At 49.8% G+C, this 23,808-nt stretch overlaps 1 protein-coding gene across 10 annotated transcripts in view; it reads left to right on the top strand.

Moving 5' to 3' along the window:
* The window catches only part of DIP2A (disco interacting protein 2 homolog A), a 118,471-nt gene that overhangs the window by 78,097 nt on the left and 16,566 nt on the right, over positions 1–23,808 (top strand). For 9 of the 10 annotated variants that reach the window (XM_058732338.1, XM_058732332.1, XM_058732337.1 and 6 more), the window contains 14 exons: positions 255–357; positions 1,821–1,885; positions 2,118–2,211; positions 3,340–3,459; positions 4,919–5,033; positions 6,400–6,539; positions 8,421–8,557; positions 8,961–9,041; positions 9,459–9,586; positions 11,512–11,626; positions 18,459–18,660; positions 19,556–19,665; positions 19,749–19,829; positions 22,131–22,254. In XM_058732338.1, coding sequence (XP_058588321.1) covers positions 255–357; positions 1,821–1,885; positions 2,118–2,211; positions 3,340–3,459; positions 4,919–5,033; positions 6,400–6,539; positions 8,421–8,557; positions 8,961–9,041; positions 9,459–9,586; positions 11,512–11,626; positions 18,459–18,660; positions 19,556–19,665; positions 19,749–19,829; positions 22,131–22,254 — 1,615 coding nt within the window. Of the gene's footprint in view, positions 1–254; positions 358–1,820; positions 1,886–2,117; positions 2,212–3,339; positions 3,460–4,918; positions 5,034–6,399; positions 6,540–8,420; positions 8,558–8,960; positions 9,042–9,458; positions 9,591–11,511; positions 11,627–18,458; positions 18,661–19,555; positions 19,666–19,748; positions 19,830–22,130; positions 22,255–23,808 lie in introns of those variants that run through there. The other variant, XM_058732342.1, reaches the window with a different exon arrangement.

The raw sequence follows: 23,808 nt of genomic DNA on the forward strand, positions 1-23,808 counted from the left end.
TCGGGATGTCAGCAGTTAGGGGGAGCCTGTGTGTACCAGTGTGCTGGGACACTTGCCCCATGGTGTGTCCTAGTTTCCTCTGTGGGTGTCACCCTGAGAGTCATGGCATAAAGTGTGCTCTGGTGTGACAGGATGGTTAGTGAGGGACAGACGACTGACCACTTCTCCTTTTTAAGTTCTGTCAGCCTCCCATTCTGTCTGCTGTGGCCTCCAGAAGCGTCACATAATGGATTTTTTTTCTTGAAATCTTTCAGTATAAAACAAGCAAAGAAGGCAGCACAGTGGGGGTCACGGTGTCCCACGCATCCCTGCTGGCACAATGCCGGGCTCTGACCCAGGCTTGCGGCTACTCGGAAGGTAAGGGCATGCAGGCAGCTCTTCCAGCCTCTGCCCCAGGTGGGGCCAGGAGCCAGAGTGCTCGGTGCTCTCTCTGCTCATGCTGGAGGCGTGGGTGTTAGGTCACCCCGGCAGCCCCACTCAGGGGCCTTTCCAAAAAATATATGTGTGTGTTGATTTTACAGAGCATGAAATTCACACACTACCACTTGCTTATGCCTGGTGGGCTGGTTCAATCTGTGATGTAGCTGAGAGGCATTGTATCTTGCATTAAAAAAAAAAAGGAAAACCATCTTATTGGACCCACGTTTGTATTACTATATTCTATGAGTATGGTTTTGGCTTAAGCTGTCATGCATGCAAATACAGAAATGGAATCTTTATGGTTGTAGATTTTCTGTTGGTAACATATAGGTAGCTCCCCCCCCCCCCCCCGCAATTTACTGTTAAATATTGGATATTTAACTTAGAGAACTGTTATTTTAAAAACTATAACAATGGATACATGGTAGTTTCCTTACCATAGCAATACTGGAATTGAATAAAACTAGAAAGTAAATTGAATGGTATGTTTAAATAACTAAAATATGGGTGTTTAAAAGTAAGGGGTAAAAAAATAATGAAATTAAAAGGGGTAGCTGAAGACTTCAGTTAAGATTTGGAAAATGATTTTAGATATATTCAAGGGCCTGAATAATTTTTTAAAAATTGGATTCGTTAAATCAAGTCACATGGTTTTCTTTTTGTCAAGATCTATGTATCACTTCTCATGTGGGCTCTTTAGCTAACAAAGGGGGCGTGTGCATAGAACCTATTCAGAAAGCACTCATGTTTCCTGGCACAGCAGACCTGTGTTCACCTTTGGTGTCCATCCTGTGGGGATGCACCTGGGCGTTGCTGTGGTTTTGATGGGGGCCACATTTGCTCACAGCCCCTGTGTGGGGCCTGGAGCCAGGTCCTGCCGAGCACAAGGCTGTGTGCGGCCTGGGTCGCCACCCGCTCATGCGTCCGCCACCTCCGCTGGGGGAGAGCAGAGAGAAAGGGCAGCTTTCTGAGGGGGGTACAACACGAGCAGCCCGTGATATTGCCCGAAGATGTAGGGTAGTGGCCTCGGTGCGAGAAATGGGGGAGTCTGGGTGTAAAGTGAGAAGTAAGTGTGTCCATGGTGAGTCCTCACCCCACATCTCACTGCAGAGTGAGAGGCTTGAGCAGCCGCCTTGGGCATGCCGTTGCTTGTGTTTTCGGACCAGGGATCAGCACAGCTCTCTGTTTGAATCCAAAGTCATATTGACCTACTTTTGAGTTTTTCTGGTAATATGAATAGATAACCAAGATAATTGATGAATTAGTGCATGATGTTTGGAAATGTGTATGTTTCCTAAAACCCTTCATGTCAATGATGTATTCATCTCAGTTTCTTTAAAAATGCACATGACTTGTGAAGAGGGTCACTCAGTGGTTTAACCATCTTTGTCCACTTTCAGCTGAAACATTAACAAATGTGCTGGATTTCAAAAGGGATGCTGGTCTGTGGCATGGAGTGTTAACAGTGAGTGTTGTATGCTAAATGATCTAATTGTTGCAATGAGGGATTCTAGTGCTTCATATCAATAGATGACACCAATGCCTATTTTTAGGTGTTGTAATTAACCCTGATCTGAAATGAAGTGTCTTCATGAGAAGGCCATTGACGTTATCTTTGCCTTCTCTGGCGTGATGTGGCCCTCTGCTGTCTGCCCCTGGACGAGGCCTGCCCCTGAGCACCTCTGTTTTTTTCACAGAGTGTTATGAATAGGATGCACGTGGTCAGCATCCCGTACGCACTGATGAAAGTGAACCCACTGTCCTGGATTCAGAAAGTGTGTTCGTATAAAGGTAACGGGAAACAGCACCGTCGTTGGATTCACCCTTCATTAAAGAGGTCACTTAGATTAAGAAAACAATAAAGCTGACACGCAGAACTGCAGATGCAGGCTGAGGAGCCCCCACAGCCCGCGTGTGCCGTGACCACGTCTCAGACGTTGCCTGACCTGCGTGCACGGCCTGGATGACCCTTGTGGAGGACAGCGCCATGACAGCTCTCTCCTGCAAGGACCATAGGCTTCTGATTTTATTCTCTTGAAACTTCCTTTACAGTCACATCACTACTCCCAATTCTTAGTAGTAGATAGAGAGGGTTTTAATCTGAAGCCGGGCTTTTCAAGCCACCACTAGCAGAGCTGCTGATTCCAAGGAAGCAGTGTAGACAGAGTGCCATGGGGCTGCCCATGGGCCCTGCCGTGCCCTGCCCTGCCCCCTGCCTTGGTTAGCTGCAGTGCTCCCTGAGCGCCTGCACAACCCTCGGCCCTGCCTCTACTCCAGCAGGGCTGGGGGGCACCTTCAGAAAGCCCAGAGGCTGGGCCTCAGGTCTCTTTTCTCCCACTAACTTGTCCCCGGTGACTGCCCATGCTGATCGCAGTGCTGGCGGCCACATGCGGACGTTGGGCGTGTGCTCTGCTGTGCATCTTTGCAGCAGCCTTGGGTGGTAGCTGTCTCTGTTTCTCCTGTTTTATGGAGGACAGCTCAAGTTGTGGTGGATTTGGCAGGTGTGGCCCACTAGTCTGTGCGCAGCCAGGACTGAGGGCCGAGTCTGTCTCTTCACATCCTGGTGTCTTCCCAGCACACGGCAGGCCTGGCCACATGACCGTGTGAGTCAGCAGCTCAGGTAGGGACCACAGAAGACAGAAGAGCAGACATGGGAAGAGCAAGATAGAGCTTCTAAGAGAAAATTAAAGTTGGGAGACAGATCTGAGATTTCTGTGTCTGAATCAGACCTCAGAGCTGGTTTTTAAACACAGCAGGTCAGGACAGTTGCACTGCCTATGGGACATGGCTGCAGGGAGCCTGTGGCCAGAAACACAAGTCTGTGTTGTCTGTCCTCTCGTGCACCTGCATGTGTGTCTGTGAGGTGCCAGGGCACCACTTTCCCATGACACAGGGCATGTCTGTGCTCCTCCTCTGCAGCCCGGGCCGCGCTGGTGAAATCCCGAGACATGCACTGGTCTCTCCTAGCTCAGCGAGGACAGAGGGACGTCAGCCTCAGCTCGCTGCGCATGCTGATCGTGGCCGATGGCGCAAACCCCTGTGAGTAAGCCCAGCTGATGGAGGACGTGGCCTCTCCTCCCGCAGGCCTGACTCTGGGGGGAAGAGGCTTTAGTAGAATATGGAAGAAACAGCATGGCGACATTCCATGTGCATGAAATAAATGAATGTCCTGTAACCTTCTGTGACATACAACCCCTGGTGGCGGGGAGCGAGGAGGGGTGGGGGTACTCACTGGTATCTCCCATGCATGTTTATGAAGGCTCTGAGTTTAAAAGCAGTTTTAACACCATTGACAGAAGATACGTTAAGAAATGACCAGAATGTAGATGCTAATTGGGAGCCTGTCCCAGCCTCCGTCCTTGGTCCCTGTGGCCCCACTGATCTGGCTCCACCTCCTTGTGGGATTTACCCTGGCGGCTGATGTGCGCCCTGGGCTCTGCACAGGGTCTGAGCGCGGCTGCCCGTTGGGGGCTGTCCGAGGCCTGCCGCAGGGGAGGCTCCGTTGACCTTTGGTGGGTTTTCTATGCAGCACAAAGCCCTTGACCAGGTAGGTGGGTTTTCTTGTGGGTTTAACAGCTGTGTGCTGCTGTTTTTGCATTGAAACCACCCTGGACCAGAGGCTGGCCTTTCATCTAGTCCCCTAGTGAGAAGGGCCCTGAGAGCCCTGCACCCCTGGGTCCCCCACCGCTCAGGAGGGAACACCGCCTTCTAGCTCCTCCACCCACACGTGGGCCCAGCAGGGCCCCCTCCGTCCTGCCTCCAAGATACCGAGAGCTGCTCGCTGCTCTGTGTCCCGAGCCACCTGAACAGCCCACTGCCAACAGCTTCTCACCTGGCACTGCCTCCACCCTCCCAGTCACTAGGCTTCCACGAGGAAGCCCTTCGCCAGACCTGATCCTCCACAAACCTCAGATCCTGCCGCTCCGCATGCCCCCTGAATGAGCTGGGTTGTCTTGTGTGTCCTCTGCTGTCTACCAGTGCCCAGCACGAGTGGGACGCGGGCCCTTCCCCTTCCTGGGCCTCTCTGTGGCAGAGAGCTTGAGGTTTGTGGTACAGCCCTGGGGTCCTGATGATTGCGGCCCCAAGCAGGCAGCACCCACCTGCCGGGGAGCTGAGTTTCCACATCTGTGACACCCCGGACTGGCCAGGGAGAGCAGGGAAGAAGCAGGGGGGCAGCCTGGGGGTGGTGCATGGGCCGCTCATGGCAGGGACCCCGTGGCCCCAAGGCGCTTTCCGCAGCAGGCACTTACACGCACCTGGGCCTTGTGAGGAGGAAGAGTTGCCTGTAAACACTCCTCTGTCACTTCCCACTCAGCAGACCTGGGAGGAGGGGTGAGGGCAAGGCTGGCTGTGAGTTAGAACTCAGAAACACGGCAGGGGTTAGACACAGGCTTTCTGGGACGAATTTCCAACTCTTCTCTGCTAGTGATTTCAAAATGCACCGTGTTTTTCATGGAAACAGCCCACCCCTCCGCTTGTCTCCCTCTGTCTCACGCAGGGTCCATATCCTCCTGTGATGCGTTCCTCAATGTCTTCCAGTCTAGAGGGCTGAGGCCAGAGGTCATCTGTCCTTGCGCCAGTTCTCCTGAGGCGCTGACGGTCGCCATCCGCAGGTAATGTGGTTGCTTGCTCAGTCTTGTAAACACGGAGTTCTCACTCCTACAGCTGAATTACCTGTGGCACCAAATACAGCCCGTCTGTCTCTGAGCCGTAGGGGCAATCAACGCTCTGGAGCAACTAACACGCCATCCTGTGCCAGGGTCCCAGGCGTGTGTGCAGAGTGATGGCGCGGTCCCCCGGGCACATGCCCCTCGCCCTGTTGGTGGTGCGACCTGTGTAGCTGCTCCCAGGACTGTAATCATGGGCTTGTCTTCCCTGAGCGCCTCTCCTCCTCCTTGGCCTTGGTAAACATAGCAGCCCAGGGCTCTTCCCTGCCCTGGGGAGGGCCCTGCATCTGCAGTGCTGGCAGCAGTGCACGGGGGTCCTGGAGAAGCACCGTGACCCATGCTTGGCACCGCCCACTCACCGGGAAGCCCCCAGGGCCGTCTGTGCTCCTCCATCACAGCCCAGAGGGCAGGGTCTCGTCCTTCCTGTGCTCCTCCCACACCTGTGGTGCTCCCCAGGCCACTTTTTCCTTTCCAGGTCACCTCTCGCCTGCCCCAGGGCTCTTATCCCCAGGAGCTCCGAGTGCCATCCTGGGGTGGGGGGCGGTATGGTTAGTCGAGACTGTTAGATTAGTATATTCATAGTCTGTGCTTTCATATGTGCAAGTCTTCAATAATCCTAGAATTTTAACAACTCAGCAAGAAAAATAACATCTTTATCCTTCACACGCCGTAAGGTGTTCTTCATTCCTTTGTTCTGTGGTGACTTCTCTTGCCCAACAGTGTGCTTTTTCTCACTGGAGAAAACACTGACCTTTGTTACTTGGGTCCCAGCTGCAGCTGCGCACCCCACCCCCACACCTGCTGGCAACAGCCATTGTATTTCCCTTGCTTTCTGTGTCCAGAGTTTGGACTGGCAGACGTGGCTTCCTGCACAGTCTCTGGTCTCTGGAGCGGGCTGCCCTGGGCCTGTGCAGGCACGTCATTCTGCTCACCTGGCTGTCCAGGGCTTCCAGCAAAGGTCTCAGCACAGCCAGGTAGAAGCTGAATCACCGTTAGGACCCCTCCTGGGAAGTCACATAGTGTCACTTACACGGTTGTCGCAGGCCCACCAGATGAAGGAAGGGACGCAGACCCTGCCTCTGGGTGGGAGGTGTGTGCAGGTCCCCACGTGGGGAATAGCACGTGGGGTGGAAACGCTGCAGCGCCTTCAGGAAGACTATCTGCTGTGGCCAGTCGTGTGGCCTGTTGTCCTCACAGGGTGTGGTGCCGAGAGGGGCTTTGGTGCAGCATCGTCCTGCAGGCTAGGTGGGCCGTGGGTCCCTTCCCCCATGGGCTCTGTCCCCTTGTCAGCTGGTCTGGTTTCATTTTCTAGGCCACCAGACCTGGGAGGACCTCCTCCACGAAAAGCTGTCCTGTCGATGAGCGGTCTCAGTTTTGGCGTGATCAGAGTTGATACTGAAGAGAAGTTGTCAGTTCTTACTGTTCAGGACGTGGGTCAGGTGCTGCCTGGAGGTGAGGGATGCAGCCGGAGTGTGTCTTGTCCTGCGAGCGGTTGACAGAAGGAGAGTCCAAAGTGCTCCAGGCTTTGAAGGAGTGCTCTGCAAGCACACAAGTAAAAGGCTTATTAACAATGTTTTTCTGTATAAATTGGTGTTTTAATTTGTAATACATCTTTTCAGTTTTTGCCTGCCCTTGTGATAAATTTAAGGTTGAGCGAAAATATGAGGGTGTGCTTGTGGCCTCTGAACCTGACTTGTGCTTGTCCGGTGTCTGGGAAACGGAGCAGTCCCTGCAGGCCAGGTACAGGCTTCGTGTGTCACACATGTTGAGGCACTTAACCTCACTGCACGTCTGTAAACAGCCTGATAATTGGGTTATACCAGCAAGGAGTATGTGTTACATTAGGAGCATGACCCTGAAGCTTCCAGGAAATTCCTGTGGCTTCTAGAAAGGCCTACGTGAGCCCTCCTGCCCATTAGGCCCCGTGCGCCTGAATGCTGGCCCCACGGCAATGCCACAGGAGAGGGTGATAGAGCGACCTAAGTGTCGCAGAGGGAAACTGAGCACTGAGCCTGGCCCAGGAGTCCCCAGTGACAGTTGTGAATAGGGGATGCTCTGTTCATGCTGCTCTGAGGTTACCCCTCACTGCGATGACCTCACAGCTGCTCTGCTGTCTCCTCACCATGCAGGCCTTTCTGAGATTCATGGGTAACTATCTTGACCACCCTCCTTAGGCATGTGTGCACACAGTGCTCCCCTAGGAGTGTGTGTGTGTGTGTGTGTGTGTGTGCACGCATAGTGCTCCCTGAGGAGTGTGCATGTGTGTGCACAGGGTTCCCCTAGGAGTGTGTGTGCATAGTGCTCTTCTTGGTGCATGTGTGTATGCAGTGGTCCCCCGGGTGTGTGCATGTGTGTGCGCATGCAGTGCTCCCCTAGGTGTGTGGTGTGTGTGTATAGTGCTCCCCTATATGCATGTGTGTGTGTGTGTGTGTGTGTGTATAGTGCTCCTCTGGGTGTGTGTGTGCAGTGCTCCCCAGGTCAGCATGTGTTCACTGGGAGAGTTGCGGAGCCGATTGGCCTGGTGAGGGCTGATGGCACCTTGCTAAGCAGATACTTAACCTTGCACTGTGTTAGCCCCGCATGAAGTGGATTTGCGGCCTTTCGTGCCTTATTGTGAGAGTATCTGGCTGTGAGCTGCGGGCTCACAGTGACCTGCACAGGAGCACCAGCCTCCACTTTACAGAACATGGTCGGATTTGTGAATAAACAAAAGTCGCTGAATGAGTGCCCCTTCTTTGTCTTCCTGATCGCCTGAGTCTTTGGACAGGAGCATGTATTAGAGTCCAAGGGAGGGCAGTGCGCAGGCCCCCACAGGCTGCTTAATTCATCACTGAGTGACCGAGTTTGTTTTAACAGACACCTGTGTGTTCTGGCACGCACGTCACTCTTCTGTTGGAAGCTGTTTGTGGGCCTGCCCTTGCAGGGCTGGCCGGCCTGGGGCTGCAGTGACCTGACAGGCAAGGTCCCCAATGCCCAGAGCCGGCAGCAGGCAGGATTGTCTGCTGGGGAACTGCTTAGTGACAAGGCAACTACGGGGTCAGCCGGCCTGTCCCGTGGGTTCAGGAGGGCCACATGAGGGGGCGTGGAATCCTGTCAGCCTGGGCTTATATGTGCAGGATGCATTGTGTTGTGGTTACACACTACGTATAAAATGTAGATTTGCGCCTGCATAGAGCGTGGATTCTACATGTCCTAGAACTCATCCTAAGAACACACTGCGTATATAATGTTTTGTTTCCATAACTGCAAACGTAGCAGCAAGTAGATCTCTGTGAATGACGCATTTAAGTGTATTTCCATGCTTATGATTTTGAGGGCTTTTTCTCTTTTTAGCTGATGTGTGTGTTGTGAAGGTAGAAGGTACCCCTTATCTCTGTAAAACTGATGAGGTTGGAGAAATATGTGTCAATTCCAGCGCAACTGGCACAGCGTACTATGGACTACTTGGAATCACAAAGAGCGTCTTTGAGGTTTGTACCTGTTTGTGACCTTTATGTTGGAGTTAAGTTCCATAAGCACTGATGCAGCACACTGGGCAAGATCAGCTCCCGGAAGCCAGCACTTTGCATGTTGGAAGTGTTGACTTGTTGGGATGAGTCCAATGAGTGCCCACTCCTCTGGGCCAGGCACTGGACACGTGGAAATAAGGGAGTAGCAGGAGGGACACAGGCCATGCTGGGTGTGGGAGCCCCAGGAGGGTCTCATCTGCTGGCAGGGACTCCTTCCCCCGCCCAGGGAACCTTGGGCGACAGCCTCATCTGCCAGCAGGCAGAGTGTGTGCTGAGCTCTCCTCCTTGCCTGCTGGGTCTTACTGGCCAGCTGGTTGATTATCCATGGACCACAGCCTGACTGTCCCCTCTCTGCTCTATGCAGACTGTCCCGGTCACAGCAGGAGGAGCCCCCGTGTCTGACAGGCCTTTCACCAGGACAGGGCTGCTGGGCTTCATCGGGCCTGTGAGTATGTTCTGCTGCCAGGACCTGGGCCTCCACACCTCAGTGGAAGGGACGCTGCCCGCATCTATTGGGTATCTAGGGGCCATGGACTACCCTCCACATCCCATAGTGCACAGGACAGCAAACACGACAGGACTGTCAGCTCAGGATGTTCCTAATGCCTGTAGGCCCAGTAGCAGTAGGAGTCCTGTACAGCTTCACCTTTCCACCGCCGACTCCCCTCCAGATGTCCCCTGGCCCCCAGCCCAGCCCACCAGGCTGCATGACCCTTCCACCCCATAGCCACCCCTGGGCCATGTGGACCCGTCTGTTCCTTGGTTTCCATGTGCTTTTGGCTGCTTGGAGCAGCCATCAGCTGCCTGGCCCCCCAGGGCTTGCCTGCGTATCCTGAGTCCTGACCAGCGTCCTTGCTTCCAGGATAACCTGGTTTTTGTCGTGGGCAAGCTGGATGGGCTAATGGTGGTTGGAGTTCGTAGACACAACGCGGATGACATCGTGGCCACTGCGCTGGCTGTGGAGCCCATGAAGTTTGTCTACAGAGGCAGGTGATGCGCTGCGGGTCCCTGTGCTGTGGCTCTAGATCCCTTCTCTACTTACAGTTTGAGTTGAGAAGTCTGTCTTCAGTAGAAGGAAAGCCCAGTGATTTGAATACACAAAACCTAAAACTTCCGGCCCATCAGGAAAACTTCACAGAAAGAGGATGATCTTTGCAGCCAGGAGCCTGTTCTGTCCTCACCTCTCACAGTGCTCACGCAGCTCTTTCAGAGGATGAGGCCCATGGAGCACTTGGGTCAGCATCCTAGAACCTAGACATGCAACCCGAAACAACCAAGTACCAGGAGCTCTGAAATCACCGATGGCCGAGTGTCTCTTCTGCTAAGGTTCAGCGAGACACACAGAGGCCCTACCTTGCTCCTGGGATAAGAATCAATTCAGCTTTTCTAGTGTGTTAGGCAAGCCCTTTAAAGATTCTCGTTTCTGTTGAGCCAATAAATGGACCTCTGGCCTAGACCCAGGGCAGCTGGGGTGAGGAGAGGAAAACCCTGTCTGATTCTGTTCACTTCCTGAGCTCTTTGCCCTGGAGGAGCAGCCTGGTCTCCTAGTTGGCCCATTCAACTGACGGAGCTTTTTCAATTTTCTTCTCAAGGGGGGGCTCTTGTTACTCACACTAAGGTACCCCTGAGCCTGGCTAGACCCTGCCTTTGAATATCCCTTAAAGAAATCCTTAAGGAATTCTGCCAAATGGTGGGCACTGCTGGCCCTTCTCTTAGGTCAGGACTACAGGGGTGGGGGGATGACCACCCTGGAGAAACTGGCAGGGCAAGCCTGTATGGGTGCCTAGAGCATGGGACGCCAGGACATCGTGACCTGCCCTCACAGCAAAAATGGGACACTGTTGGTGTGGGTATCCATAGGCATAAGGTCAGGGTGGCCCACACCTGTTTCTGGACTAGATTAGGGAGGCCACCGGAACCTGGTGGTACCTGGAGGCGAAGGCCAATCCTGAGAAAGCCATGCCATCTCAAGTGATTAATGGAGGTCTGGGTGATTGCATCTGCCATTGGACAGGGTACCTTCCTGTCCCCACCACCGTAACCACCTCAGAATGAGCCACAGCCGATAGAGTGTGCCCTATAGGAACAATGTCCCAAGAATGCTAGCACGTGAAAGGAGTTCTTTGTTCTTAAACACAAACATGATAAATGGAATAAACAGTAGGATAGATAACAGCTAGAGAAGGAAGTGATAAGTTGGAAAGTCAGATTAAGGAACTTCTCCGGAAGTAAGGAAAAAGAAAGTTGAAAAGAAAAATTAAGAGAGATGGAGTGAGAGAAGGGCTGGCGTCCAGAAAGCAGACCCCAGGGGAGGGGGCACATGCATGGAGGGAGGGCAGCATCTGAGAAGCAGGCTTTTAAGTTATTATTTAACTTTAAGGATGTTTAAGTTATTAAAAGAAATTTTTAGAATTTATTTATTTATTTTGAGAGAGAGCAAGGGGGAGGGGCAGAAAGAGAGAATCCCAAGCAGGCTCCACGCTGTCAGTACAGAGCCCGATGCGGGGCTTGAACCCATTACCATGAGATCATGACCCCAGCTGAGACCAAGAGTTGGACACTTAACCGACTGAGCCACTCAGGCACCCCATAGAACTCATAATACTTGTGGACAAAGATTTCTGCACACGGAAATGTACCACATGTATTATAATTAAGGAAAATTGTCTTTTAAGGTATGTGCCTGGTTGTTTTGCTTTCCCCCGAAGTCCTTTTTGCTTTAGTGAATTGGAACTTATTTCAGCCACACTGTAGGAGATTAGGGACTGGTTGCTCTTTAGATTCGCAGCAAGCGGCCGGTTGCTAGATTGGCTTGTGAACACTAGCACTTTCACATCGTCCAAGTGAGAGCGAGTGTCTGTGTCCTGCTCAGTGCCCTTTGCTGGGTGGTCATTTTTGTCCTCGTCTTCCCCCAGGATTGCCGTGTTCTCCGTGACGGTGCTGCACGATGACCGGATTGTGCTTGTGGCTGAGCAGCGGCCTGATGCCTCCGAGGAGGACAGCTTCCAGTGGATGAGTCGCGTGCTGCAGGTGGGCCCAGGCGGCTCGCTGCTTTTCTGGCCTGTTTTTCGGAGTGCGATGAGTCCAAGTGTACAGCTGTTCCCTTCGGTGCCCTGCCTGCCTGCCTGCCCTGGTCTCTACCTCAGTGTTTGGAGCACCTTTTGTAGCCGTGCTGAGCAGGCCGATGTGTGGTTGCCCCCCACCTGGTCACAGGGTTGACCCACTGAGAGTCGTGGCTTCCAGGACCCTCCACCCCGCACTGCCTGCATACAGTGGGCACTAAATAAACATGGGCTTTGTGAGGATGAGAGAACAGCATTTTGAAACCGTAATGCTATTCAAGGGTTAGTATGTCCCAAAACAGCAGTCCCATAAATCTGTCAGGATGATTTAAAGAGAGACTCTTACTTGGATTCACAGCAGGCCATCGCCCCGGGGGCTGGTGAGAAATGAGAGCCTGTGCTCGTCCACACCAGTGCTCTCCCCAACGTTTTATGAAAATGCCAAACATACAGCGAAGTTGAAAGAATTGTACAGAAAAGTCCTAATATGCAGTCTTTAGGTTCTGCAGTGACTGACATGTTGTTACACTTGCTTGTCCCAGTCTGTCCCTCTGCCCACTCACTGGCACCATCTTTCCCTGCACGGCACTCATTTCTCACATACTGAACTGGGGTTCGACATATTCTCTTTGGGGGTAAGGGGGTAAAATTTACGTCCGGTAAAGCACACCAGCTTTAAAGGTACCATTCAGTGAGAGGTTTTCAGTCGACTTGATTGGATGGAACTTACAGGTATAATGAGCCCATTTTTAAGTGGGCAGGTTGATGAGTTTTGGCAAAAGTATGCACCCAAGTAACACTACACGACGATATCTAAGATGCAGAGTATTTGCATCACTCCAGTGTCCCTCGCCCCCATGCTGCTGGCCGGCCCAGAGAACAGGCTTTGTGTCAGTACAGGGGAGCAGCATAGGACGTCTTCCTTCCTGTACAGACGTTCTGTGTTAGGGAATCACACAGTGCTTGCTCTTCTATCTGGCTTCTTTGCCTCAGCATGTTTTTGAGATTCCTTGTGTTGTGTGGATCAGTGGTTAATTCCTTTTGATTGCTGAGTTGTGTTTCTTTGCTTACCTATTTCCGTCTTGATGTATGTTTGGGTTGCTAATTTTTTACTGTTATGAATAAAAACTGCTATGGGTAACAGTGTACATGCTTAACCAACAGAGCCACCCAGGTGCCCCTATTATGGAATATTTTTAGTACAACAAACAAAAAGAAGAATGTAATAATCCCCATGTTCCTATCACTCTGTTCAACAGTTACCAATCCAGGCCCCACCAGGCCTCTTCCTCTTCTCCCTCAGGAGTGGGGTTTTTTTGTTGTTGTTCTTTTTTGTTATTGTTGTTTTTTAATGTTTATCCACTTTTGAAAGAGAGAGAGAGTGCGAGAGGAGGAGGGGCAGAGAAAGAGGGAGACACAGAATTCAAAGCAGGCTTCAGGTTCTGAGCTATCAGCACAGAGCCCAACGCAGGGCTCGAACTCACAAACTAGGAGACCATGACTTGAGCCGAAGTCAGACGTTTAACCAACTGAGCCACCCAGGCACCCCCAGGAGTGGTTTTTTTTTTCTATTATTTATTTAAAAAAAATTTTTTTTAATATTTATTTATTTTTGAGAGAGAGGGAGACAGAGAATCTGAAGCAAGCTCCAGGTTCCAAGCTGTCAGCACAGAGCCCGACACAGGGCTTGAACTCACAAACCATGACCTGAGCTGAAGTCGGATGCTTAACGGCCTGAGCCACCCAGTAGCCCCTCTCTTGGGAGTGTTTTGAAGCAAATGCCAGACATCACATTTTATCTGTAAAGATTTCATTATTTCTTGGGGCGCCCGGGTGGCTCAGTCGGTTAAGCGGCCAACTTCGGCTCAGGTCATGATCTCCCGGTCCGTGAGTTTGAGCCCCGCGTCGGGCTCTGTGCTGACAGCTCAGAGCCTGGAGCCTGTTTCAGATTCTGTGTCTCCCTCTCTCTGACCCTACCCCGTTCATGCTCTGTCTCTCTCTCTCTGTCTCAAAAATAAATAAATGTTTAAAAAAAATTAATAAAAAAAAAGATTTTGTTATTTCTTTAAACAAGAAATATCACTATCACATCTCTAAAAATTAATAATTGTATTTATTTGTTTATTTATGTTTGAGAGAGAAAGACAGCATGATCAGGGGAGAGGAAGAGAGAGAGGGAAACAGAATCTGAAGCAGGTTCCAGGCTCTGAGCTGTCAGCACAGAGCCTGGTGCGGGGCTTGAACTTATGGACTGTGAGATCATGACCTGAGCCCAAGTCAGATGCTTAACTGACTGAGCCACCCAGGTGCCATATCTTTTATTTATTTTTAAATTGAGATATAATTGACATAATATTAATTCCAGGTATACAACATAATATCATATTTATATATATTGTGATCACCACAGTAAGTCTAGTTGACATTTATCACCATACATAATTACAAACTTTTTTCTTGTGATGAGAACTTTTTTTAAATGATTTTTTCATTTCTGAGAGAGAGAGAGAGAGAGAAAGAGAGAGAGAGAGTCAGAGCATGAGAGGGGGAGGGGCAAAGAGCGAGGGAGACTGAATCTGAAGCAAGCTCCAGGCTCTGAGCTGTCAGCACAGAGCCCGATTTGGACCTGAGCCCAAGTCGGATGCTCAACTGACTGAGCCACCCAGGTGCCCCTCTTGTGATGAGAACTTTTAAGATCTGCTCTCTTAGCAGCTTTCAAATGTGCAATACCACGTCTTTAACTGTAGTCACTATGCTGTGCGTGACCTCCCCAGGACTTGTTCATTTTATAACTGGAAGTTTGTACCTTCTGGCCCTTCACCCATTTCCTCCAGCCCCCACCCCAGCCCTGGCTACCACCAGTCAGTTCTCTGTATCTGTGAGCTCTAAGATTTCACATGTAAGTGAGGTCATGTGGTATTTGTCTTTCTCTGACTTAATTTGCTTAGTGTTATACCCTCGGGGTCCGTCCATGTTGTCACAAATGGCAAGATCTCCTTTTTTTGTGGCTGAGTAGTATTCCGGTGTGTGTGTGTGTGTGTGTGTGTGTGTGTGTGTGTGTGTGTGTGTACACGCACACACCACAGCTTCTTTATCCATTCATCAGTCCATGGACACTTGGGTTGCTCCCATATCTTAGCTTTTGTAAATTCTGCTGCAGTAAACATAGGAGTGCATTTATCTTTTTGAATTAGAGTTTTTGTTTTCTTTGGGTAAATACCCAGTAGTGCACTTGCTGGATCATATGCTAGATCTACTTTTAATTTTTTGAAGAATTTCCATACTGTTTTCCATAGTGGCTGAACTAATTTACATTTCCACTGAACAGTGCATGAAGGTTCCCTTTTCTGCACATCCTCACCAACACTTGTTATTTCTTGTCTTTTTGATGGTAGCCATTCTAACAGGAATGAGGTGATATCTCATTTTTTTAAATCTGCATTTTCCTGATGACTAATGATGCTGAGCACCTTTTCATGTACCTGTTGAGCATAAGTATGTCTTCTTTGGAAAAATGCCTATTTAGATCCTTTGCCAATTTTTTAACTGGATTGTTTGTTTGTGCTATTGAGTTGTAGGAATCTTTGATACATTTTGGAACTTAACCTCTTATCAGATATATGGTTTGCAAATATTTTCTCTGATTCAGTAGGTTGTCTTTTCACTCTGTTGATGGTTTCCTTCGCTGAGCAGAAGCTTTTTCCTTTGAAACGATCCCACTTACTTATGTTGCTCTTGCTTCTGGCATCATATCCATAAAATCATCGCCAAGACTGATGTCAAGGAGCTCATCACCTGTATTTTCTTCTCGGGGTTTCATGGTTTCAGGTCTTACGTTCAACTCTTTAACCAGTTTTGATTTTATTTTTGTGGGTGGTGTGAGAAAAGGGTCCAGTTTCATTATTTCTCATGTGACTGCCCGGTTTCCCCAGAACCGTTTATTGAAGACCATCCCTTCCCCATTGTATATTTTTGCCTCCTGTGTCGTAAATTAATTGTGTATGCATGGGTTTATTTCTGGGTTCTCTATTCTAATTCCACCAATCTGTATGTCTTTTGTTTTTAAGTTTACTTATTTTGAGAGAGAGAGAGTGCACGTACACAGCAGGGGAGGGGTAGAGAGGAGGTAGAGAGGGTAGACAGAATCCCAAGTAGGCTCCACGCCATCAGTGCAGAGCTCAGTGCCAGGCTCAGACTCATGAACCATGAGATCACGACCTGAGCTAAATCAAGAGTCAGACACTGAAACGACTGAGCCACCCAGGTGCCCTGTATGTCTGTTTTGATGCTAGTTCCATACTATTTTGGCTACTGTAGCTTGGTAATATAGTTCAGAATCACAAAGGGTGATGTTTCCAGCTTTGTTCTTCCTCAGGATTGCTTTGGGTATTTGGGGTCTTTTTTGGTTCCATACAGATTTTAGGCTTTCTTCTAGTTCTGTGAAAAATGCCGTTGGAATCTTCATAGGGATTGCACTGAATCTGTGGATTGCTTTGGGTAAGAGTGCACATTTTAACGATACTGATTCCTCTGATCCATGAGCATGGAGTATCTGTCTATTTTTTATGTCTTCAGTTTCTTTAATCTATGTCAGTTTTTCAGTGTATAGGTTTTTCACCTCCTCATTTAAATTTATTCTTAGGTATTTTATTATTTTTGGTGCAATTGTAAATGGAATTGGTTTCTTAATTTCTCCTTCTGATAGTTCATTGGTGTATAGAGACACAACAGGTGTTCCCTGCGACTTTACTGAATGTGTTTATCAGTTCTAATAGTTTTTGGTGGAGTCTTAAGGGTTTTCTATATATAAGGCCATGCCATCTGTAAATAGTTACAGTTTTACTATTTGGATGTCTTTTATTTCTTTTTCTTTCCTGATCGCTGTAGCTAAGACTTCCCATACATGTTGAATAGAAGTGGTGAGAGTGGGCATCCCTGTCTTGTTCCTGACCATAAAGGGAAACCTTCCAGCTTTTCCCCATTGAAATGAGGTTGGCTGTGGGCTTGTCAAATATGGCCTTTCTTAGGGAGGTACGTTCCCTCTATACCTGCTGTGTTTTATCATAACAGTAATCTCTTGTTGTCATTAAATATCTCGTCACGATCCAGACTTCCCTGATTATTTAATGTTTTAACTTGTTTGTTAGACTCAGGATCAAAATGAGGTGAAAAGTTATACTTGGTGGGGACAGGTCTTTAAGTCTTTTTTAATCTATGGATTTCTTTCTCTATCATATTTTTCTTGTGATTAGTTTATGGACAAAACCAAGTTCTTTGTCCAGTATGTTTGTTTAGCCTGAATTCTGGCAATTGTCCCTCTGTGGTGTTATTTAATACAGTCATCTGTCCCCTGTAGTCCTGCACAGTGTGGTTAGATCCAGAGGATTGATCAGACTCAGGTTCAGTTTTCTGGCAAAAATTCTTCATAGAAGGTGGCATGTGATGTTTAGCGCTCCTGTAGTCACTGATCTGCTAGGACTTCACAGTGGTGCTACTTTCTTATCATTACCCAAGCAGCCTTAGAAGTTTCTTCTTTGGAGAGTGCATGTCCTCCTCGGTCACCTGGGGGCCTGGTCGTGGGCTGTATAGGAAAACAAGATCAAGGAGTGATTTCAGAGTAGTGAGATGCTTTCTTAGAATCCTCTAAAAGTGACCACTGAGTTTTGTTTACCTTTCGTTAAGAACTAGTGGATTTAAACATACTGTATGCGTTTCAATCCATTATAGTTTTTTTTATTTTTCAGTGGCCAGTGGGAGCCCCTCAGGTTGGCTCTTGAATCCTTCTGACATTCCCCTGGGATTCTCTGAGGCCAGAGCAGAGACGAGGAAGCTCAGAGGCTGGGGGAAGGCAGTGTGTTTTGTGTCCTCGACGTGTCACGGTGGGGACTCTAGGGACCCTGCTACTTCCTAGGGCAAATGGAATTGGGTACCACCATCGGGGCACTTGACGTTGCTGCTCAGTCACTGTTTTTGGGCTTTTTTCAGTGGACAGAGTGGGAAATGATGCCTCCATCATGAATTCATGCTGCAAGTTCCAAGCCAGATTCCGTACCACAAGGTTTTTACATAAGCCATGGATCTCCTCTCTGCCACACTGAAAGACTGCAGACATCCACAGCTCCCAGCAGTCACTCACGTGCCTCAGGCCACACTATGCACTGCAGTCTCAAAATCCTAGTCTCCACACTACCTCTAAAACGTGAGATCTCCAAGAGCAGCTTACCATTTGCAATTCTTTTTGCCCACAGGACGTATCTCACAGGCGGGGGGGGGGGGGGGGGGGGGGGGTACTAATCAAATTACCATGTTTAAATAAATACACTCTCTCTGTGGGCCTTTGCCACCAATCTGATTCCAGTGCGGCTAAGTTCATTTGTTTTAACTTACTTTCAGTCACTGGGGAATGCTTTTTAAAATTTCAAGGTTTTTGTAAGTAAAATATATACATGGCTCCGAAGTCAGATCTGAATGCCAGGGATATTCAGAGAAGTCTGCTTCTGCCCCCCACAGCTTCTCTAACTTTCCTTTCTTTAACATAAGCAGTTCCATATTTATGTATATGTGTATGTATATGTGTGTTACACTGTAGGAAATGTACACACGCCTTTCCGTCTTTCCGTGTCTTCTCGTTGAACAGAATGTCTCAGAGGTCACTGCCTCTTTGACCTTTGGATTTGCATGTTCTCACCCATCTCACAAGTCTTCCGGCTTCTCGCCAGTGTTGAGTGGGTCAGCGTGTCAGTGTGTGTGCCAGGTCTCAGACACAGCGTCTCCTAACTCGTGTTACTATCGCCTTCCAGGCCATCGACAGCATCCACCAGGTGGGCGTGTACTGTCTGGCCCTGGTTCCTGCCAACACCTTGCCCAAGGCTCCCCTTGGAGGGATTCATATTTCTGAAACCAAGCAGCGGTTTCTGGAGGGGATGCTGCACCCGTGTAATGTACTAATGTGCCCTCACACCTGTGTCACCAACCTCCCCAAACCTCGCCAGAAACAACCAGGTTAGTTGTGCATGACAATACTTGTCTGATCAGTCTTAATGTTGGTGGCTGCCATACCTGTGGTTAAATGGTGCAGCCCTCTTGGGCCCTACGTCTCTGGGGCTGGGGTTAAGAGCCATAGTGAATGGCACATCAGGTCAGTCTCCACCTCCTGCCTCCCTGGACCCAAGGCACAGATGAGCAAACGTCATCACGTCACCTGTGTGGGGTGGTGGTTTTCACGTGTCTCTTGGAACCCGTCGGAGTGACTACATTCAGGCATGGCGTCTTAGGCTTGGAAGGTGAAGCTGTGACTCTTCGGGAGTAGAAATGACGCCCAAGAGCAGTCTTGGAGCTCAGGAATCTAAGGACCCTCTGCAGTGCTGGGGGGGCGGCCAGCTGTGCCAAGGCTGCGGGTGCCAGGGGACAGGTGCTGTGTCCCGTGGCTGGTGAGACCCAAATGGCCACTGTCTACTCCCTGATTTCACACATGTAAAAACTAATTTTAAAGCCTGCTTTGACTGTTATTTTTGTTCCATTGGTTATGTAAAGTTTTAGTAAATGCTAATAATAACTTTTATTGATTATTGAACAAATAAAATATTAAATAAATACACTTACTAAGAAAGATTTAATGTCCTGTTTTATATGTAAAATGCAGTAAAACAACGAAGTCTATTAAAATGTTCTGTTATGGCTGAGGTCAAATCTTCTACCCCCAGGTATATGCCGTTTGGTAAATTTCTCAGTCTGGTGTTGCTTGTATTTGAGAGATTCTCTTCATCACTTACCATAAGCCTTGTGGCTGGTTTCCTGAGCGTCTGTATCTTAGTGAAGAGTGAAATGTACAGTCACATGGCAGTTCTGTACCCAGAGCCATGCCTTCTCATTCAGGGTCTCCGCCCCTGTTTCCTAGAGGTTGGACCAGCCTCCATGATCGTGGGGAACCTGGTTGCTGGGAAGAGAATCGCCCAGGCCTCAGGGAGGGAGCTGGCTCACCTGGAGGACAGCGACCAGGCGAGAAAGGTAACAGCAAGTGGCCAGTGCCTGGGAAAGCGAGGCAGGCGCCTCCCCGGCAAGGCCGTGGACTGATGGGCCTCTCTACACAGTTCCTGTTCCTGCCGGATGTGCTGCAGTGGCGGGCGCACACCACCCCCGACCACCCGCTGTTCCTGCTGCTCAATGCCAAGGTAGGCCACCTGTGCCCATCCCTCCCCAGCTCCCGGTGCTCTGTCCCCAGAGTCCCTGCCCGGAGAACAGGGTGTTGTTGCCAGGCCATCCTCTCTGCCTACCGCGTTCTTTGTGGAGCACTCAGCTGTCACATAATTCACGCAGTAACGTTTCCGTCCATCTTATATTTAACAGGAAAATTCTCATTAGGTCCTTTCCCAATTAAGAACAGTATGCTTATAAAAAAACAAACAAACAGTATGCTTGTAAATGAGTTAAAAGGAAATGTTTATTTTGTAAAAATTAGGAATTTAGACTTTTGTTTATAGATTTGACATGGCAAATGCTGCTTACTGCCCTGATCCTGGTATAGATTCAGAAATTCACTGTCAGGATTTTGGGCACCTTTTGATGTGATTACACTGTACCTGGAGTTCTTAGGATAGAAAGGAGGGGCTGTAACTCTCACATCCAATGGGTGGGCCAGTAGGCAAAATAGAGAAACATGACAAGTTAAATAACGGTAAAAATCCTGTCTCAGATGCATCACACAAGATGTAAGAACATGTGCACTTTGACATAGTAAAGGGAAGGTCACTGTGCTCTTAGAAAAATGCTGGTCCAGCTTTTGTTTCTGCTTGTTGCTGCCCACTGTCCCTTCATTCAAAACATATTTATTGATACCTGCCGAGTTATCGTGTTAAGAGGTGTTAAGTGTTAAGTGTTAGTGTTAAGTGTTAAGTGAAAGTGTTAAGAGGAAAAGGGCACCTGCTCTCGGGACGCTTGAAGTGAGTCTTCCCTGCTGGAAAACCGGTCCGTAAGAAAGACTTTATATTCCTCGTCCTGTGTAACTGCGGATCTAGAAGAGTGTTAACATTTATTTTGTGACTGATTGAATTCTGAAGCATGGAGACAGCCAATAATTAACAGTTATTGGCGGGGGCCGGGCCCAGACATGAGGTGGCAGCTCAGAGGAGGAGGAGAGACGTGCCCTCACGCGGTGTGTGGTCTGAGCACCTGAGCGCAGGGAGTGCTTCTCAAGGGAGGAGGGCCCCAGGGTGGGGGCCCCACAGAGGAGCTTGCCAGGCATCTGTGTGGAGGGGTTGGCCATCTTTAAAGCCAAGGGAGAGCTCAGGAGGAGCCAGCAGAAGACTAGCCCTGGCCTTCTCCAAATCCATTCTAGACTTTTCTCAAGGTCACTAGTAAAACTGCATTTCTTTTGGTTTGTCAGCCTTCTTCGGGTTTGAATTGTCCTTAGGTCCCTGAGGACGTGCTGGCTTTTGACCCAGCAGCAGGCCTGTGGCTGTACAGGTGGTCGTCCAGGGGGACTGGCGGGCTCTGGACATCTGGGCTCCCAGTATCTGCCTGGCGCTGACATCCTGCACCTTGGCTGGGATGGGAGAAACGAGCCTAGCTCCCCTTCGGGAAGCCTCAAGGGCCTGCATGCCTGGCTCCGCATAAACGCACATTGGCCTGTGCAGTGGAAGCACCAGTCGAGGAGAAGCGAGGGGTTCCCACTCCCAGGGGCCGGTCTGTTCTGGGGCATTATGTTTAGACCAAGCTGCCCTGTTACTTTTCTTAAGAAGGACTAAACAAGCTGTGAGGCCGGCCCGACTCTGGTCGGCCGAGCGAAGGAAACATTTGCTGGGAGCTGGTCTGCAGCCCAGCTATCCTCAGCAGAGACGTGAAATGAACGAGGAGCCCATGCGGCCGGGGCAGCTGTGCATCCGGCCAGGCACCCACCACGGCGCAGGCCCGCTGACCTGGGGGACAGGAGCTTTGACATGCACAACCGTGCAGCTTATGGATGTCTGCTCACTTAATGTGATTACTGTGTGCATATGTATCCAGGGTGATGGTTGTTTCTGGGCAGGGAGAGGATGAATTGAGGGTGGTATGCAGAGTGGTGATGGCTTATTTTAAAAAAGAGAAATTTAAACAATGAGGCAGAATATTATTAGGCATTGAGAACTTAGACATTTATGGCTTTATCTTTATAATGTTGTTATATTTAAGTTATTTTATCAAAAAAGCCAAAAGAGTTTTCTTTAATGGCCGTGTCTCTGTCCTGGACAAGAAGCAGCCCCCACTGCTCCAGGCTCTCCTGAGATGTTCGTGGCCCGTCCCTTCACTGATGGCCAAAGAGCCACCTTGGGCAGTGCTGCAGGAACTCCACAGATGACGGGGAAAGACAATGGATGTGTCTGTAGGACTGGCAGTGGTCCCGGCCCCTAACCACAGGGTTCTGGGGACAGGGTGTGTGCAGTGTGAGCACACGCCCTGCCCCACCAGCTCCGCTCAGCCAGGGACTGCGTTCCTAGGGCACCGTCACCAGCACTGCAACCTGTGTCCAGCTGCACAAAAGGGCTGAAAGGGTTGCCGCCGCCCTGATGGAGAAGGCACGACTGAGCGTCGGGGACCATGTGGCTTTAGTCTACCCCCCAGGTAAGCACACCCTGAATGCCCTGTGCACACGCCACCTCCCTTGGCTCTGCGTTCCCTGGGACACTTTGTTATTATGGAGCAGACACCCTCATAACCTCCAGCAGGTTGGCCAGGTGCCCGGTCCCTAGCATTCCCTGTCCTGAGCACGACCTCCTCCACTCTCCCGGGAGCAGCCTGTGCCCCTGACCTCTGCAGTCACCGCTTCCGGCTCCCTAGGGTGTGAGCACACAGACGAGAGCACCCTACATGTCAGCTTGGTCTCCCAGTTTCCTTTGATAAAGTCTCTTTTAATCCACAGGCTCTCCATTTCCCTCTCTTTACAATTTATCTACCGAAGACCTGGTCTGACCCTACCTACAGAGGCCCCACGGCCCAGATGCTACAGAGCAGCGTGTTCTTGGCCCCGTGTTTCCTGCAGGCTGGCAGCTAGATCCCAGCCCTGGGTCAGACTCTGGTCCAGTGTCTCTGCCAAGACCAAGAGCTCCCGCATGATCTCACCAGAAGCCCATGCTGGCTTGTGTCTCTGCTGGTGGCATTAGCAGCCACTGACTGATGCTTCGGTGTTTAACATTCATTAATCCTTTAGGGGTCACAAAACAGTGATACTCTAATTCTTTCATTTCTTTTCCATTTATTGGCCATAGAACTAATACACAGAAACCTCCCCCTTCATCTGGTATTTGGCTACCCCGTGGTAGAATTCATATGTGTTGGTTCTTTATGAAATGAATTTTGTTTCCTGTCACACTCCAAAGGTGACCCAGCAATGGATTTAAAAATATATACATATCAATATGAACTCACAGACTTAAACTTATTTGTTGGGTTTTATCCTTTGTAGTTACTTTCCTTATCAAGTTCAGGTTCTGCCATGTTTGGCCAATAGGAGCCTGTTCTGGCTGGCTTAGCACTTGGCCACTAGTCCCTTACTGCTTCCTCGGCTTTATTGTGACAAGGTGCTCCAAGTCCCCCTAGTGCCCATCCTACCCCAGACCTAAGATCAGCCATTTCTCCACGGAGCCCCCCTGTCCCCCCCCCCCCCTCCATGTTCCCAGAACAAAATCTGGGCATGAGGGACACTGGTTTCTCCTGGATTGGCTGCTGTTTGTTGGCTCTTTCAGTGAGCAGAACTGGGAGTTATAAATAAATGTATCTTTTTTTATTAAAAAAAATTTTTTTTATGTTTATTATTTTTGAGAGAGAGAGAGAGAGAGCAAGCAGGGAAGGGGCAGAGAGAGAGGGAGACACAGAATCGGAAGCAGGCTCTGTTATGCCCAGAATTCGTGATCCCCAAAGACCACTAGGGAGCCGAGTCCGATGTAAAAGCAAAAGAGCCTTTATTCGAGCTAGCTCGAGCTCAATCCCCTACCTGCACCGACGCAGCGGTGAGATACCGAAGAGAGAGCGAGTTTCAAAAGGACAAAGGTTTTATTGGGGCCTAGGGGCAGTTGGTGAGGTAATGGCTGTGGCCTCAGCCGATTGGCTGGGGAAGGGTCCGAGTCCTGTGAGGCAGGTGAGCGGGAGGTTACTCAAGGGGAGGAGGCGTGGTCAAGG

The sequence above is a fragment of the Neofelis nebulosa genome, chromosome 5 (assembly GCF_028018385.1).
Source record: "Neofelis nebulosa isolate mNeoNeb1 chromosome 5, mNeoNeb1.pri, whole genome shotgun sequence".
Classification (NCBI taxonomy): domain Eukaryota; kingdom Metazoa; phylum Chordata; class Mammalia; order Carnivora; family Felidae; genus Neofelis; species Neofelis nebulosa.